This window comes from Biomphalaria glabrata, chromosome 15 (assembly GCF_947242115.1).
Source record: "Biomphalaria glabrata chromosome 15, xgBioGlab47.1, whole genome shotgun sequence".
Lineage (NCBI taxonomy): Eukaryota > Metazoa > Mollusca > Gastropoda > Planorbidae > Biomphalaria > Biomphalaria glabrata.
The window spans coordinates 3,019,872-3,037,406 of record NC_074725.1 but is presented as its reverse complement, the minus strand read 5'-3'; the positions used below and the strand labels follow the sequence as shown (position 1 = coordinate 3,037,406).

The window sequence follows — 17,535 nt, the reverse complement described above, 5'->3', positions numbered from 1 at the left end:
ATTTGTTGAAGTGATTAAGTCAAGGCAGAGAGATGGGTGGAGTTATAGTGTTGCTGGTGGGGGCAGTGGATGTGGGGGGAAAAGGGAAATAACAATGGTGTGATGAACAAAATAAAAGTAATGATGTGTTAAGAACTGAGCAAGACTGTCAGCAAACTTGTCACAATGACCCAGCTCTAACATTAGTTGGTGGTTGGTCATTGTGATGGCCCATAACACACTGTTTAGCCATCCGCCATAGAAACAGTTGACCTTTTACATCATCTGCCCTAGAGGGGTATTTACTTTTTTATTTATTTATTTTGTTACTTATAGCTGTTCTGTAGCTCCCTATTGATTGATATTTGTCTACCTTTGTGTGATGAACAGTGTAAGTATTAAGTCATATATGTTTTGATTGTCCTCAGGATCTGGGAATAACCAAAGTAGGTCACTTGAAAAGAATTCAACAAGGCATCAAAGAACTCCACCATCGGGAGGCTGCATATGACCGACCTAGTTCATGACACTGGCGTAAGGGATGACAGCAACACAATCACTGAAGGACCTCTGCAATCATTGTGCACCAGTGGCTTATCTATTTGAACCTGACAGAATCTATTGGCAGTTGCCCACAATGTGGGTCAACACTATCAACAACGTTTATCCGATGTGATCAAAGCAACGAAGGCCACAGAAGTGGTTCTCTCTTACTTTCCATTTGACTGTCCCCAGGCCAATCAATCATTGATATAGGGCAAACACTTTCCATTGGTCATTCACTGTATATATTTGCAAGACACTATTTATATTTCTTCAGTGTTAATGTACAAGTGTACATATATAAATATACTTTTTGTTTTCTCTCTTTTCAAACATGTTCAGTCCAAAGCGAAACAAGTCTAATTTATTATCATTGTTCTATGATAAGTCAAGACATATATTCTGGTTAACTGTTCATCCTGAGTGTCATTGGTATTTTGCTGTTAAGTTTGATAGACATATGTACCAGTTGATACTACATTTCACCAATTTGAGAGATGCACCAGACTTAAAATGTATTTGTAAAATATTTATTTACTTCACTTTAAAAAAAGGCCTTATGAAAATTCCATTTTTTACACAAATTTTCTATTTGTAGCTTTGATTGTTGATTGAACCAGTTGTCATGTAATAAGCTTTGATTGTTGAGTGATCATAGTTGTCTTATATCTGTACTGATGATTATGGATGGATTCAGTTAAGTTTGTTGATTATAGATGGTGGTCTTTAAGACAAATCAGTTTAAATTTTTCCTGTCCAAATCAGAGTTTGTAGATCCTCTGTGAGATGTGTGCCAGTTGAGTGTTGATGTGTGCGTTTCTAAATGAGTGTTTATTAATTTGACATCTCAAAGTCTTTCAATTGAATTTAATGCTAACAATTACCACGGAGCTTTACAAATGTTTCTATTTGGCAGTTGGTTTTGTTTTGTTTTTTTTTGTTTGAATCTTTTTTTTAAATCTTCCTTTGTGTATTATGAACATCTCACTGTGTGTAACTATAAGTTTTTGTCTTCCATCAATTATGTTGTGTTTTGTTTTGTGATCAATCTAGGTTTTTATTTTCACCACTTTTTTTTGTTGGTCAGCTCTGTAACTTGTGTCAGAGAACATAATGTATTCACAGGCCTAGCCAAACTTCAGCAGCTTGAATTACCTAAGACATAGATCTACGTATTCAACACAATGAGACACCTGGCGATGAAATGACTTGAACATTTCCAACTGCCAGACATTTAAGAAATAATCTGTTAGCAGAACATTTAACATCTTTGTTTAAACATTTTAATAATAATAATAATCTTTGTTGTCCCCTATGGACATTTTTCTTACAAATTACAAGCAGTCATTTTAGTTTATATTTCATTTTTTTAGTACCAGATTTTTTGTCTTTTTTGAAATTCTTGTCAAAATATCTAGCAGTAAAGTTTTCAACAGAATAAATATACCATTCAATATATTTGTTTTGCAACTTTGGGAACACAAAATCATTCAACTGTAAAATAGTTTAATTTCCTATTTTGTCATTTTTACTATAACTATCAACTTTTCAATGAAATTTGAATCTGTCATACATCTGTTTGTTGTAGAATCCTGACCAAATGCCACAGTTCAATATACATACATATATAAACTTTATCCAACAGATGATATAGCTCTGACTGACAAATCTAAATTTGTCATCAAATTATTTGAAATGAAGACAAAAAAAAAATTATTTGTCCCAACCTGATTACATTTTTGAACTAAGACAAGTTTATGTTTAAATCTATTTTTCTATATCAGTTTTTATTGTTTATATTTGAAATGAATTTGTATTTATCATGTGACTTTTTCTCTCTGAATGTTTGTTTTTTTTATACCTCACATCCACACAGGAGCACCTTGACTTGATGTTGTCTCTATAAATAGCTTTCTATTCATGGTGTGTCATTCTAATTATAGCCCATTTGCTGCAGGACAGCTCTCCTATCAATGTTTGTGACTCTACCAAAGCCTCTACATTTTCTACTCACCACTATGTCCAGATGACACTAATGCTAGATGAGGGAACACTTGTTTCAAAGTGATTTTTTTTATATATGCATGTGCAATGGAACAAATATTTTTTTTTTGCCAGAATGAAAGTTTTGAAGCAGTTCTAATAGTATTTGGTACCAAGTGCTCTAGTGAACTTGGTATCAGTAATGACTCTATCTTATGTATTATGTGCCTCCAAATCAAAAAGTGCTTTTGTTCAAACGTGGCCATGTATGCAGTTTCACATTACCTGTAGACTGTTACTGAAAAAGTAAAACTTAGCCAGTTATTAGTTGAATTGAAAAGTCTCTTCGTATTAGCATAATCATTAAATACCTTACCCCAAAAAAATGTAAATAATAAGAATGACTTTTTTTTGTTCTCTGTGTCAGAAGATTGAGGGGAATGCCACTCGAATATTTTGTCACATCTGATGCAGACAACGCCATTGGTTCTTTTTGGTCTTCTGTCTTTGACAGCAGTGTTTCTTAGGGTCAATGACGTGTGTGCCATGGAAGAGTTTTCTAGCTCTTTCAGAAGCCACTTCCTATTTGTTTCCTTCTCTGCCTGTAAGAGTAAAAAAAAAAATCAGAAATGGACTAGCTGAAAGAGATGTTAGTGACTTTGTGTGTCTCTGTATTGTTAACTTCTCACTTACTATCAGCAGTTGGTCACTTTGACAAAACTGACTACAAAAAACTCTGTGTGAAATAAAGCTGTCTTCATGACATTCCAAAGTTGGACCTATGCCAAGAGTTTCAGTTGCTAGGAGCTGGACATTTGTTTCAGATGACAGTAGCAACTTGACTGCACTAGTTTCATATATGGGTTGTGAGCCTACATGTGTGACTGAACTAGGGGCCTCAGTTATCCATTGCACTATCAGTTCAGCATTTAGTTTTGTTTCATTTTTTTAAATGGGATGCAGCTATCAGTTGAACTTGAAACATCTTCAACAAGTTTTGGGACATTGTGGTTCTTAGACTACACTTTCTTTTCAAATGATCTCAAGCGTTTTGTTTGTTTCATTCTTTTTTTTTTTTATTTCACCCAAACACTTGTCTTCCTAATTTTGTTCTCCCATTAGAGCCAAACCATGACGACCCTGATCTGATGGGCTGTTTATTCAATCCACAAATGATTTAACTCATTACAAGACAGGCTTGTTGGGGTCAATTTGATAACGCATTCAAGGAAAAAATCTACCATTAACAGTTCAGTCATTTATACTTTTTAAGGGAATAAAAGTTGAAAGTCTATTTCTTTGTTTTAACTGAAGTGCTGGTAGTGTATTGAATTGTGGGTAGGATGTCTTCAAAAAGTACTTGAAATACAGAAAAGCTCCATGATCAAATTGAGAAAATGCACACATTTTATGGCTTCAGTTTGCATAAGATTTACTTGACCCCCATAGTCTCAGCTTAGAGCATGAACTACTGGCACTTGTAAAAGTTGAAAACATTTTTAGATTTGTCATTGCACTACCTGAACATGTAGGGATGTGTGTGTGAGCCAACTCAGGGCCAGTGTCATGCAGTCCAAACACCAGCCCAAGTCCAACTGGTTTTAGCTTTTTATTATTTTTTAAATTCTATATGTCTAATGATGCACTTGATTTAAAAAAACAAAACAAAAATATATACATTTCTATATTTCAAAATGTTGTTTGTTCACATTTATTGTTGAAATACTATTTTTTTTGTTTTTGTAAATTGCTTAAGAGCCTCCACATGTGATTACACCATAACAGATTACATTGAGCAAGCTAAAAGCATGAAATTGTGCTAAACAAAAACAATTGGTAAAAAATATTTCTAATCACACAGATTTATGTATGTTATTCTAGGTCTATTAAAAATTAATTGAATGACTGAGTTGAAATGATTGATACAATTACACTTAACATATTTTTTATATTTTACTTTATTTCTGTGAATTAGTGACAGTTAAAATCCTTCTATTAGGCCTATTAAGCAAACATGTTAAAATATGATACACAGAAAGATATTATTGCAACTTGCTCAGTTAGGCACGACATGGCCTAAAATTGTGCCGATGTACCTAAAACCAAAACCTTGCTCAGTCTTTTTTAGAGGCCCAAGAAGGGGAAAAAAGGTGCTATTAATAAGGCTTGTCTTTGATTCCGAAAATTATTAAGGAATGCAGTATTTCCCATGACTGCACAGCCCCAGATGTGATCTACCTATTTTGCCACATCCAGGGCAAGCAACCATTGTCTGCAGGTGGTCGATTTAGATTTTCTTTTCAACGTCTGCATCTGTCCTCAGCAGCGGATTTTCTTTTGGTCTCAAATGTGTATCCCAAAGCCTTTGTAAGTGACCTCCAGCTGTCTCGTTCTGAGGCTGCATGCAACCAGGTGCTCTCTTCTATGTCAGCTAAGACAAGTTGGCCCTTAAGCTGGTCTTTGCAGCGTTTCCTTGGGGCGCCTCTCTTACCTCGACCACCTTTTAGCTCACCAAAAAGACAGCCTTTGGCATTTGTTCGTCTCCCATATGGGATACGGGCCCTGCCCAGCGTAACTGTTGGACCATAAGAAGTCCCTCTATACTGTCCATACCAGCGTTGCAAGGTGCTATTAGGCTTGTGCAAAATGTCCACCTGCCACACTCAGATCTCAGAAACTAGAGTAGAAATGATTAATTTTATTTCACCATGTGTTGTCGCTTGCAAAGTATAGGCTCAACAGTTTAAAAATTAATTATGCAATAGATTTTTTTCATAAAAATACACCACTACTCAAACAATACATAAATGTAAGGGAGATTATTTTAACAAAGAAAGATAATTTTTGGTTTGTTCTATATATCACTTATCAATGTATCGAAATACTGCACTCCTCATTAATCTTCTGACTTGAAGACAAGCCTTATTACCAATATATCTGTAAAATGTACAAGAAACGCTCACAATATAAATATTAGTTAACTGAAAACATTTATTTTCCTCTAAAGGGCTCTAACAAATGCACTTTATATGTAAAAGTCACCCACCATGTTTTTTTAAATCCACTTTCATGCAGTAGCACAACAGCGGCAGCCACATGGTATTAAATTGGTCGTCACAAAAAGGTTCTAAAAATCAGATTTTGTTCCTGTTAGTGCCACCGTCAGGTTAAAAGCCACTTATTATTGTGCATTTTGTCTGTCTGTCTTTCATGTTAAAATAAAAAACATTGCAATAATTTAAGTATCTATAAATAGGCTGTACCGATGTTTTTGTGAAAAACAAATGCCAACAAAGGTTTGGTATTGCTCTTCTAACTTTACATTTAATTTTCTTGCTTAAACGTAGAAAAATATCATGACCTATAATAATTATAAATAAAATATTAACGCTAAATGAAAATATCTATACCGCCATACAGTATTTAATTACCATAAAGTTGTTCCGGTATTGTTCAAGAAAATTATTTGAAATGAAATGGAACTTCTGACTTGTATTACACTTAATACTATTGGACATTACATCACTATAATTTATCAATAACATATTGTTCTGGATTTTTTAACTTCAAATTCATGTCAAATGATTTATTTTACGACAATTGGTTGTTCAGGATTTTTAAATGAGAAAGTAATTTACTATATTTGACTTTTTCACATTTAATTTTCTTGCTGAAACATCACAAAAGAATGTTCTGAATTTTGTCTTAAAAAAAGGAAATTGACCTATGTTACATCGGTTGTTCTGAATATTTGATGAAAAAACATTTTAACTCCATATATATATGGAGCTTACACTACATTTCATTTTCTTGCTAAAACGTCACAAAAAAATTATTATTGTTAAAATTATGTTCCGGATGTTTATATATAGATATTACATTGATGCAAAGGCTTTAAGTAACGGTGAACCAATGTCTGTTAACCGTATCTAGTAGGGTGGCTGCCTGGTCGGGCAGTATGTGTGCTGGACTGTCGTTCAAACTTCTTGATGGTTCATACCCTGCTCGCGATGTCCAGCAGTAGATTAAGACTATGCAGTAGATTATTTTCAACTTTGAAGGAACATCTTTAAAAAAAAACGTTACAACGCCAAATGAATCTGAAATTTTATTACTTTTGAAAAGCAAAACATATTCATGTCTTGCTAATAGGCAGATGCGATGGGGGGGCTGCTTCTGAGTTTGATAACAAACTCTCTTTGTAACCTTGTATTAAATTGCAACTGGATGAAAGTGGATTCATTAGTAAATAAATAGTAATAAAATGGTATCAACTGATTTATATATACCCTAAAAAGGATAGCAGAAAAGACATTTTTGAGTACCTAATAGCCTTGACCCAGCTAATGAGGGTGTTTTAATTCAGAATTTTTAATAAGCAAGCTATGAAATCAGACAAATAACTTCTAGGTAATTTATCAGACAAAGCTGTATCAATACAAGTCTACACATAATTAAATCTACTGAATAAAAAATGTAGCTTTGATTTCAATGGCAGACAAACATTCAAATCATTTTTCTGTTGCCTTCATCAGCCACTAGGATAATAATTATGCCTAAAATTATCTGATTATTATTAACCTATATTGGATGGCTGCCAAGTTGTTCAGACTTCTTGATGGTACCGGGTTCATGCCCTGCCCGCTGCCATCCCCCAGATGATTTGGACTAAGTAAATTACTTTCAACGCTGACGGAACATCCGAAACATTTTATATATTAGTGGGAAGAGAAAGGTTTCAGCCTGCCATGTTACTCAAATAGAAATTAAAAGTTGACCTGAGTGGGTGTTGCTAAATAATTTACACACACCTATATTACAACTTTCTTATACAACTATAACTTAATAAATTATTTTGCTACATTAGAAACATCCTGAAAAAAATTTTAAAACCTTAGCTAGTGAGTTCTGATAGTTGTCCTTATTGATGGCATAGAAGGATAATTCGAAGTTAAAAGTTTTTGTTACTTAAAACCAACAGGTACTTGTACCTTGTGTAGACAACATTACCATACATATTTAAAAAATGACATTATCAACAAACAACTAGAACTCCTAAATAAAGTTCAACTGCTTTATTCCATCCATCATTATGTTACTATTTAGTGTAGACAAGGTTTCTGAACATTTCATATAACCCTTTAGATGTAAACATTTGACACTATCCCATGCCATGATTCATACATGCCTTGAACATGTAACAATGACAAGTTTCCCCCAAACTCTTTCATCCATAGAGCATTTACAAGAGACAAACACACAGAAAGAGGAGGTTAAAATAGTTGATAATATAGATTAAAATGTACATCAGTAACATTGATGTCATAGCTGGCTCAACCATTGATGTAGTTCAAGAAAATAGAATAGACTTAAGCTACAGCCTTCTGCTTAGAGAATTCCCTTTTGATTTGGACTGATGCCAAAACTTAAAATATACAGAACAACACCTAGAGACCAAGACAAAACACAATCACGAGAAAATGTTCATTATTATACAAGATACCCACCCACCCTCCAAGGCAGAAACATTAATGAGTTAATGATATTGTGACAAAGATGATAATAAATAGTTAAAAACTAGACCACAAAAAAAAAAAAAAAAGGTTGGGTGGAAAACCAAATATACAAGCACACCAGCAAGTGTGACCAAACAATAACATGGGGCATGGGCAGCCATTCCACTAGGAAGAGAGTTTACAGTAGATCAGCAACATCCATGGGCATCTCCTCAATGGTGGTGTTGTAAAACTGTTCAATGTCTCGCAATGTACGAATGTCATCAGATGTCACAAAGTTGATAGCAACACCTTTACGGCCAAAACGACCACCACGTCCGATTCTGAAATATTTCAAACTTCATGTTAGCAAGGAAGAAAAATTATTTTTTAAAATTTGTAATTGCTTTCCATACATTTAGCTTTTCAAGTTAAAAATATATCAATGATTTCTCTATTTGCCTACGAATAATCATCGTTATTTAATTCCATTAGTTTCTTCCTAACACTACAGGTGGAGAACATCCTTGATAAGGATCAGTTCACCTTCCTATAATACACGTTAGCAAAGACAATGGAACTGATGACAATATATATCACTCTGGAAGTACTGTCTTTACAGAAAAAGATCCAAATCTATAACACTAACATAAAGTCGTCCTTCTGAAAAGCTTCAACAACTGTTGTTTAAAACATATATTGGAATTAGGTGGCCCAAAATGATACACTGTTGGGAGAGAACCAATCAGAAACCCATAAACCTAGAAGAGGTCAGTTATCAGCGAGCTGAGGATACTGAAATGATAAAGAAGCTACTCAGAACTGAGTTTGGTGGAGATAGGCTGTAGCCATAAGCTCCCCCAACATACCCACAATGAAGTCGTCGTTGCTCCATATATAAAAAAAAAAAAACATTCCCCACTACTAACACTGAGGCAAAACACGAAACATGACAATGCAAGAAACAATTAAAGATATATCAGGGCAAGTATTAACAGTGGCTAAACGTGGTTTAATTATGATTTAGTTGTATTTAGATTCTGATACATTGTAATCAAGTAACAGTCAAGTAGCCAGAAAATAGGTTAACTGGCATAGCAACATTTTGAAAATTACAGAAAAATTGGTAAAGCAGTCATCCAGCAAGTTTGTTTTGATTAGAAAAGAAAAAAAAAAAAAAAAAAGCTAAGGACTGTTAAATTATAACTCATTGACTAGGGGTATTATTATAACTGATGAAAAATGCAGGAAATTCCTGTTTTCTAGCACAGTGGCATTATCTAGGCAACTATATAATAATATGAAACAAACTAAAACATCTAATGTACTCACCTGTGAATGTAGTTTTCTCTGTTAGCTGGCAGATCATAGTTGATGACTAGGGAAACTTGCTGGACATCAATGCCTCGAGCCAGCAAATCGGTTGTTATGAGTACACGGCTAGATCCTGAACGGAATTCTCTCATGATCAAGTCTCTCTCATTCTGATTCATATCTCCATGCTGTCAACAAGCAAAATTTGTTTTTAAATTATAAATGAATAAAGAACTAATGGGGCATCAATAGTACTAGCTAGCATCAAATCAAATCTGTATTTTAACTTGGAGGCCCTTCTTTACAATAACAAATAATATATGGCAGGAATGAAAGAAAATTAGTCTAGTGTACAAAAATATTATTAGGCATAGCTATATACTTCTATACTTCCCAGTTGGTATAGCCAGGGATATCAATGTAATTAAGACCTATAATATACACCTTAACAGAACATGAAAAAGCTTCATGTGGTAATTGATCCACAGCCAAGCAAAAACTGCTCTCACAAAAAGGTAACGGCAGATATTACCTAGATGCAGGCAATTCATTTCTTGAAGTCACACAAAAAGTTATTATTAAGTCAAAACTATGTCAAGAGAACTATGACTATACTCCATGAACATCCTATCACTCACCATTGCAGAGACAGTAAAATCCCGGGAGCTCATTTTTTCAGTCAGCCAGTCGACCTTCCTGCGAGTATTGCAGAAGATGACAGCTTGAGTAATGGTCAAGGTTTCATAAAGATCACAAAGTGTGTCCAGTTTCCACTCCTCCCTCTCTACCTGAACATAGAACTGACGAATACCTTCAAGGGTAAGCTCTTCTTTCTTAACAAGAATCCTAACTGGATCCCTCATAAATCTCTGGGTTACCTCAAGCACATCACTGGGCATAGTGGCAGACAACAAAATTACCTGAAGTAGACAAACATAACAATATATTCCTTTAACACTAACGAGAACTAAAAATCAAAGACTATTAACTATTAGATTTTATCTAACTGCTAAATCAGAACAAGGTATTACATCAATAATGGAAGTCAGTAAGGCTTGCTAATTATCATCGGATCAGCAAATCAGTACGAGTTTTACGTTTAAACATTATGTTTGTTACGAGCAATATCTGATGCTTTACACATAAGTCAAAATTGGCAACAATATAGGTAAAGCAGTACATTAACCCCCCACTCTCCCCCATGCAGGGTTGGTGGCACTTTTCACATCAAATTTTTAGATTCTATACGGAAGAAATGTATAATACACACTTGTGTGTGTATGTATGTATATGCTTGAAAAACATTCACAAAACAATACATTTACTGGTGCTTGAATGTGGAGATGATGAAGTATGCCCAAAAAAAAAAAAAAGTAGACAAAATGACGGGTAACAGACTAAAAAGTAGATCAAAGTATTGCTCCTAAATCTAGTCAATCAAGATCTAGCATTAACTTGGGAGTGTAAGCCTAGATTTATAAGGTGCCAACTATTGAAATCCTGTAGAGGTGGAACTACAGGACTTGATGCTGGGGGAAGGATGAGAGCGACTGTGTGAATTAAGCTCTAGCATTGATACGGTTGTGGGTAAAAATCAAGGACCTTTCATGGCTGTGTTATCTTCAGTACATTCTAGCATACATTTAGTGCATCAGACATTAGATATATGTCTAAATCTAAGTCATCACATTTACTAAAATTCCAGCTTTCTGGCTATGTGCAAGTTTTCTTAACAAGATCTTGATCACTAAATTTTGACAGACTTTTCAGGGTTATGTGTGAAGCCACTTGTACTGTTACAAGTGGATTTGATAGACTAGATCTAGCTCATCTTCAGCCTAAAGAATGTAAGGAAACAATCATTTCTTCGCTGCCTGGTGAAATGCTGGCTTGAGCCAAGGCTGTCTTCAATCACAAAGTCACAGATAAGCACACAAATGAGCTGGTTAGCTCATTAACACAGCCAGCCAATCAAGCAATAAGAATGCCCAGACACGCTTATTTTTCACATTTTTAGCAATAAAAAATTGAAATTACATTTTTTTTTTAAATGCATGATAATATTAATAATTATTAATATTTGGGTAAAAAAAAAAGTAATAAATACAAAAATCTTACTTGGATCTCAGTAGGCATATACCTAAAGACATCATAGATTTGATCTTTAAAACCTCTGGACAACATCTCATCAGCTTCATCTAGCACAAACATTTTAATGTCCTTAGTATTAAGAGCACGACGGCTAATCATGTCATAGACACGACCAGGTGTGCCAACAACAACATGTGCTCCACTCTCCAGTTTCCTCATATCTTCTCTGACCAACGTGCCTCCAATGCAGGCATGGCACTGAGCACCAAGGTAGTCTCCCAAAGCAAGAACCACTTTCTGGATCTGGATAGAGTTGAACATAAAAAATGTTACAATGGCAAATCTCTCATAGAAGGTGAATCTTAAAAAAAAAATATTAACAGAACCTAAAAGTTATCATTGATGACAAACAAAAAAAAAAGAAAATTTCAAGTTAACTCTTTACCTGCTGAGCCAACTCTCTGGTAGGAGCCAGTACCAGAGCTTGTGTGTTGGGATTATTCAGGTCAAGTTTTTCCAAGATGGCTATGGAAAATGTAGCTGTCTTCCCAGTTCCAGATTGAGCCTGGGCAATGACATCTCGACCTGGGAAAGTACAAACAATGCATCACTAATGATTTATAATCCTATTTATTAGCTAAACCGACAATTTTATTTTCATGAAGAAACATACCTGCAATACAAGGTAGAATAGCTCTTTGCTGAATAGCAGAAGGCTTTTCAAAACCATAAGCGTAGATGCCTCGGAGTAAATCCTCCCTGAGGTTCATGTCATCAAAAGCATCCACGACTCCATCGTAGTTGCTCTGTTCAAGAGAAATAATAAATAAATGATACATCTGAATATTAACAAAGGATGACCTGTTAATAAAACTTATTCACAATAACATAACCCTGACAGACCTCGATGACACCGTCAGCCTCAGGGATGTACTCTTCAGCGGGTCCCTTGGTTTGAGACCTGTCCCTGCAAAATATAACATATAACAAAAAAATGAAAATGAGAAAGCATGTTTATTGACCATCTACACAATAAAATGAAAAATCTAGACTCTAGAACAAATATCTCAGTGTTCAAGGCACTAATGATCAATAATTGTTATATAAATTTTGGGATCAGTGAAAAAGTATAAGTATAGATTTATAATCTATATTAAAAAGTTTTTTTCTCTACATGTTTCTAATAATCCCTTAGTATTAAATCTAGATTACAATTTAGCCTTAATCTCCTTCAGTTGTAGAGCAAATGGGTGAATAGATGACAGTTTGAACTTTGTGTGACTATGTGAGTATGTGACACTATCTATGTCTAAGTCTCTAAGACGTCAACTCCTAACATAAATCTAGATGGCTAACATCTAGATGTAGAAATCTAAAATCTAGATTCAATAGTGTTATCTAGATCTAGATACACAAGTAAAAAGTTTAGTTACATTGCTAGAGATATTTTTTCTCTAGTCTAGAATTAGACTACTAGTATCTAAGTCTCTAAACTCTAACTCAGTCAAAATTAATTAAAATTAGATTGTTTAGATTATTCTAGATCTAGAATAAGAATCTAAATGAAAATATTGATCTAGTCTAGAAATAGATCTAGTAGAATCTACTTATGCAGATTAGATTTCACTGCAAAGAGCTAGATATTGAGATCTAGATCTAGAGACTCAGCTACCCTCCATTATCGGTAGTCAAGAAAAATGGGAGGGGGCTCAAAAAAAAACAACATGCCGCCATTAAATATGGCATGGAAATTAATAAAATAGGCTATTCTATATGAAGGCATTTGAAGAAAAGTAATACGTCAACAAGAAAATGTTTAACGCTGCACGGTAAATCATATTTTAAATTCAGATTTCTATTTAAATATACGCAGATCCATAAATCTACACGTGCTGATCCGCCATGAATTCTTAGGCATTTCTCTTTGTAAAACGGTAGATCTGCTTACGACTCGAAGTCGAAGGACCCAAAATCTTCATTTTATAGGTCGAGATAGTGAGTATGAATCAACTAATCATATTATAAATTACAACAAATATACACAAAATGTGATTAGGCAAAACAGAGTTTAAAATTATTGATATTAAAATAATAATTCTCACCGATCTTGTTCAGTAGAGTTATATGACATGTTCTCCAATCTCAGAAATGAGTGAAAAGGCAGATAGTTCTTACAGACCGGATCAAGATGCGTAAGGATATTTTCCCTACATTACATTTTTATGTTAATTATAAAATAGTTAATATAAAAACGTATCAAATGATATGAAACACTTTTTTATTTTAAAATTGTAAGATTTTGTTGTATACAATTTTTTTCTAGTTTTATTTTTGATTTTTTTTTTAATTATAATGAAGGATTATTTTTAGTGTAAGCTTGTTGTGTTATGCGCCTGTATATCCGTAATCTGTCTTGACGTCATAGATATATAAAGTGCGAAATATTTTTGGGATAAATATGGAAGGTGGTTTATTTTATCTAATTTAATTTGTTTATTCTAAATTTAAATTTAAAAAAAAGATAAAAAATGGCATTAATTTCAAAGTGACTTTTTTTGGAGGGGGTGGGGTAGGATTTATAAACAAAGGATCGTAATATACATCTGGATCTCTAGGCCTTTTTTTTTTATTTGCCGCGGTCGAATACCGTATACTGTCTATAGCACAATTATATTTCGTTTTTTCTTTTCTAATTAGGAGAATATTATACGGCTTTAGTTCAATTTGTATTCTTCATTTTTTACGATTTAAATCTTTAAAATTAATACAGTGAACCTGAACCATGATAGGGAGGGTGTGTTATTTAGATGTTAGTTGTATGTAAGATCATTCTCATTTCCTTCAATATCCATATTTTTTAAATATTATTGCTAGCCTATTCGCGCTCAAGTCGTTAAGAAAGGTTTAAACTTTAAACGAGCTGGTAACTTACCTAAAGATGTCTGCATCAGATTGTTCATTTTCCCGAGTTGCATTGCGTGATGTCGATCCATCGTCTTTAAACTTGAAACTATTCGATGCTAAAACGAGCTTTTGAAACTCCGCTTTTGGTGAGTCTTTCGGGAAAGGATCCTTGTGTTTATCGGGACGACTCCTAAGTGTATTCCTGTTCATTTATAGTAAGAACTTCAGTTACAATTTTGATTATTAATCAAGGATAAAAGCGTATGCCACCGATGTGGCGGTTTTAGTGTGTCTAAATTCGAATAGTAAAATTATATAGGCCTATATTTGGGGTCTTGCATCACACTTTGAAATAAACTTACAAATAGTAACAAAACGTATATATATATATAGGCCCTTAGTTGTGACTATTATCTATACATACACAAATAGAATATAGGCCTACTACTTTATGCGCACTTTCTGGACTCGGCAATCAGGCGATGACTTTCTATAAATAAAGACATTTAGACCTTTTTTCAAAGAGTAGAAATGTTTAGGAAAATACGAAATGTAACGTAGGACGTTACTATCTCTTCTTTTGAAGTAACGTCTTTAAGTTAGGCATAGGCCTACAAGATAAGATCGCGTGAAGTATAGTTAAATAGTCTCCCTCCCTTTCCTTCACCCCCCTCTCTCTTTGCTTTCTGTCTCTCTCTCTCACACACACAAACACGCACACTCTATCCCTTAAAGCGCTTTTTCTAAACCTATGTTTGGTAGAACGAGATTAGATATAATGTCAACTAATTATTTAATAAAATACTCAGAAAGACACAAAGATACAGACACATTCCTCGTTCCGTATGCTAGGACAAACCCTGATTAATCTTGATGAGACTTGGCATGAATGATCCTTTCGAAGGTCTTATTAAATAGCTTATATTACAACCGCCGGAAATGCCATTAAAAAAGGTAAGTTCCTCTTTCAGACCATGCAGGGCAGATGATGAAATGGTCATCTGTTTCTGTGACCCACGGTTGACGAGGGTGCCAAGCACAGCGATCGACCGCCTTTACTTTTCTTTGGTAGGTACCCACTGAGCTGGTTGGACTCAGAGGCGCCCTAAAGATCCCTAGATTAAAAATCCCAGTCTTCACCAGGATTCGAACCCGGGACCAACGATTCGGAAGCTAAGCGCTTTACCACTTAGCCACCGCGCCTCCGGAAATGCCATGACATGGCCTATATTGTGCCATAAAATATAAATCTGGAAATGCCTTGTATAGTTTAAAAAGAATAATTTAAGTTTGTGATGTTGTTTTTTTCGTATCATAATTAACGGAAGGTGGTCGACGTAACAGACGTGCCCCCCCCCCTGAAACGACATTAAGACCACCTTAGGCGCCAACATGCTTTTATCTGACCTAGAAGAGAGCACCTGTCAGCAAGCGGCTTCCGAACGATACAGTGGGTTATACATTTGAGACCTAAAAAAAATCCACAGCTGAGGACAGATGTAGTCGGCGAAAAGAGAACCTTAATCAACCACCAGCGGACAACGGTTAGGTCTGCTCTTGGAGTAGCGAAAATATGTAGGTCGCAGACTTCGGACTTACTGTTATTATTAAAGGAAGAGCAGACGTGAAATATATGGCCTCCTTCAGTTGCGAATGAGATGAATGCCTGCCTGTGTATTAGCTTTGGTTGAAATGATGTCGCCCACACAGCAGTTCACCCCTCTCCACGCAGCTGATGTATCCAAAAAAAAAACTGCAAGTGCCGATACAGTGTCGGGTCAGCGGCTTCGCAGGTTCTGCCAGGGTCGCCAGCTTCTGATTTTTCCTCAGGGTTGACTTCCGATAAGATAAGATAAGATAAGAAGCCTTTCCCAAGGCTGCAGAGGTTTGAATTCAGAGACGTGAAATAAATAGCAGTGATAAACTAAACTGTTGGGTTGTTTTTTTACCTTACACACTTAGTTGAAGACTAAAAAAAAAACTTTTGAAGATTTTCCAACCAAAGAGTCTAAATATTTTTTTGTATCCGGTATACAGAATACAAAAATATTGATACGCCAATTATTTCAATTAACCATATATAGTAGTTTTTGCGCACTCTTAACTCTTTCTCCCCGTAATTGTTTACCACATTCTGGTGGAATCAACGCTGGTATCGTCAGTTCGGAGAGAAGGAGTTAAGCACTATAGAAATTAATTTCTTATCTCTTTTGTTTGTAAAGTTAAGTAAATTTCCCTTTCAGACCTTGTGGTCTATAGGGCAGATGATGTAAAGGTCATCTGTTTCTGTGGCCTACTGCTAACGAGGGTGTCATGTTGCCAGCACAAAGACCAACCGCATTTACTTTTCCCCAACTAATGTCATGTACCCGTTAGAGCTGGGTGGATTCCCGAAATTAAAAATCCCAGTCTTCACCAAGATTCAAACCATGGACCTCCCCGGTTCAGAAGCCAAGCACTAACTCAGCCACCGTGCCTTCTTTTTTTTTTTTTTTTTTGTTTGTAGCACTAAACATTTTTTAGTATTTAGTTGGCAACAGTGACCTTTCAATATGGCCTCCTTGACATTCGTAATTTGTCATACTAATGTTACTTTTTTCATTTTCTTGCACTTTACAGTCCTCAGACAAAGTCGTCTGCTCTGGCTCGGACATGTTCGCATCCCGAAAGTCATTGTCTACGAGCAACTCACGTCTGGCTCCAGAAAAACTGGTCACCCCTACATAACGTGGATTTAATAAAACGGGACCCCAAACAGTGAACATTGATACTGACAGGGTTCGTAGCGCTACTAAAATCTCCTAAAAAATGTAGTCTCCTAAAATTCTCCTAAAAAAATGCCAGAAGTCTCCTAAAATTTTGTCCACTCTCCTAAAATTTTTACCCAACATTTAAACAAAAATTATAATTTAGCTTATTTTTTGCAAAAAAAATGTGGGGAAAAAATAAAAACAGCGTAACTAGGCATTCTGGTGGCATGACGTTACGGGCTGGCTGTGTTAATGAGCTGACCAGTGACGCGTCTACGTCGCCTTTCACCCACTTGTGAAGCGCGACCTCGTGATTGCAAGATGGCCTTGGCTCAAGCAATCATTTCACCAGGTTTTTATTTTTGTTTTTTTTTAGGGCAGAGTTCCTTTCATTGTTACGACTCAATACGCGCTAGATCTAGTGTGTAGTGACTATTGACTAGTAGAATTAGAGCAATTACCAGCCTGATGTGTAG

General features: G+C 35.1%; 2 protein-coding genes across 14 annotated transcripts in view; one reads left to right on the top strand and one right to left on the bottom strand.

Moving 5' to 3' along the window:
- LOC106066450 (diacylglycerol kinase delta-like) overlaps nucleotides 1-4,200 on the top strand; it is a 203,906-nt gene extending 199,706 nt beyond the window's left edge. For all 13 annotated transcript variants that reach the window (XM_056012621.1, XM_056012624.1, XM_056012620.1 and 10 more), the window contains one exon: nucleotides 408-4,200. In XM_056012621.1, coding sequence (XP_055868596.1) covers nucleotides 408-506 — 99 coding nt within the window. In that variant the 3' untranslated portion in view covers nucleotides 507-4,200. The remainder of the gene's footprint in view (nucleotides 1-407) is intronic.
- A 3,365-nt stretch (nucleotides 4,201-7,565) lies between these two features.
- On the bottom strand, nucleotides 7,566-14,534 carry LOC106066943 (eukaryotic initiation factor 4A-I-like). The gene is made up of 9 exons (XM_056012633.1): nucleotides 14,338-14,534; nucleotides 13,508-13,612; nucleotides 12,309-12,372; nucleotides 12,079-12,211; nucleotides 11,851-11,990; nucleotides 11,433-11,708; nucleotides 9,953-10,234; nucleotides 9,333-9,502; nucleotides 7,566-8,344 (listed from the first exon to the last, which is right to left on the bottom strand). The coding sequence occupies exons 1-9, from the start codon at nucleotides 14,517-14,519 to the stop codon at nucleotides 8,200-8,202; spliced, it is 1,497 nt and encodes a 498-aa protein (XP_055868608.1). The 5' UTR covers nucleotides 14,520-14,534; the 3' UTR covers nucleotides 7,566-8,199.
- Nucleotides 14,535-17,535: the final 3,001 nt, after the last annotated feature.

Excerpts from the sequence above, each read along its gene's own strand:
- LOC106066943 (XM_056012633.1), bottom strand. The coding sequence starts at position 14,519 with ATGAACAGGAATACACTTAGGAGTCGTCCCGATAAACACAAGGATCCT. Across the intron at positions 12,212-12,308 it reads AGGCTGACGGTGTCATCGAG|AGCAACTACGATGGAGTCGT; the intron begins GTCTGTCAGGGT and ends TCTCTTGAACAG. Across the intron at positions 11,991-12,078 it reads TATTCTACCTTGTATTGCAG|GTCGAGATGTCATTGCCCAG; the intron begins GTATGTTTCTTC and ends GTACTTTCCCAG.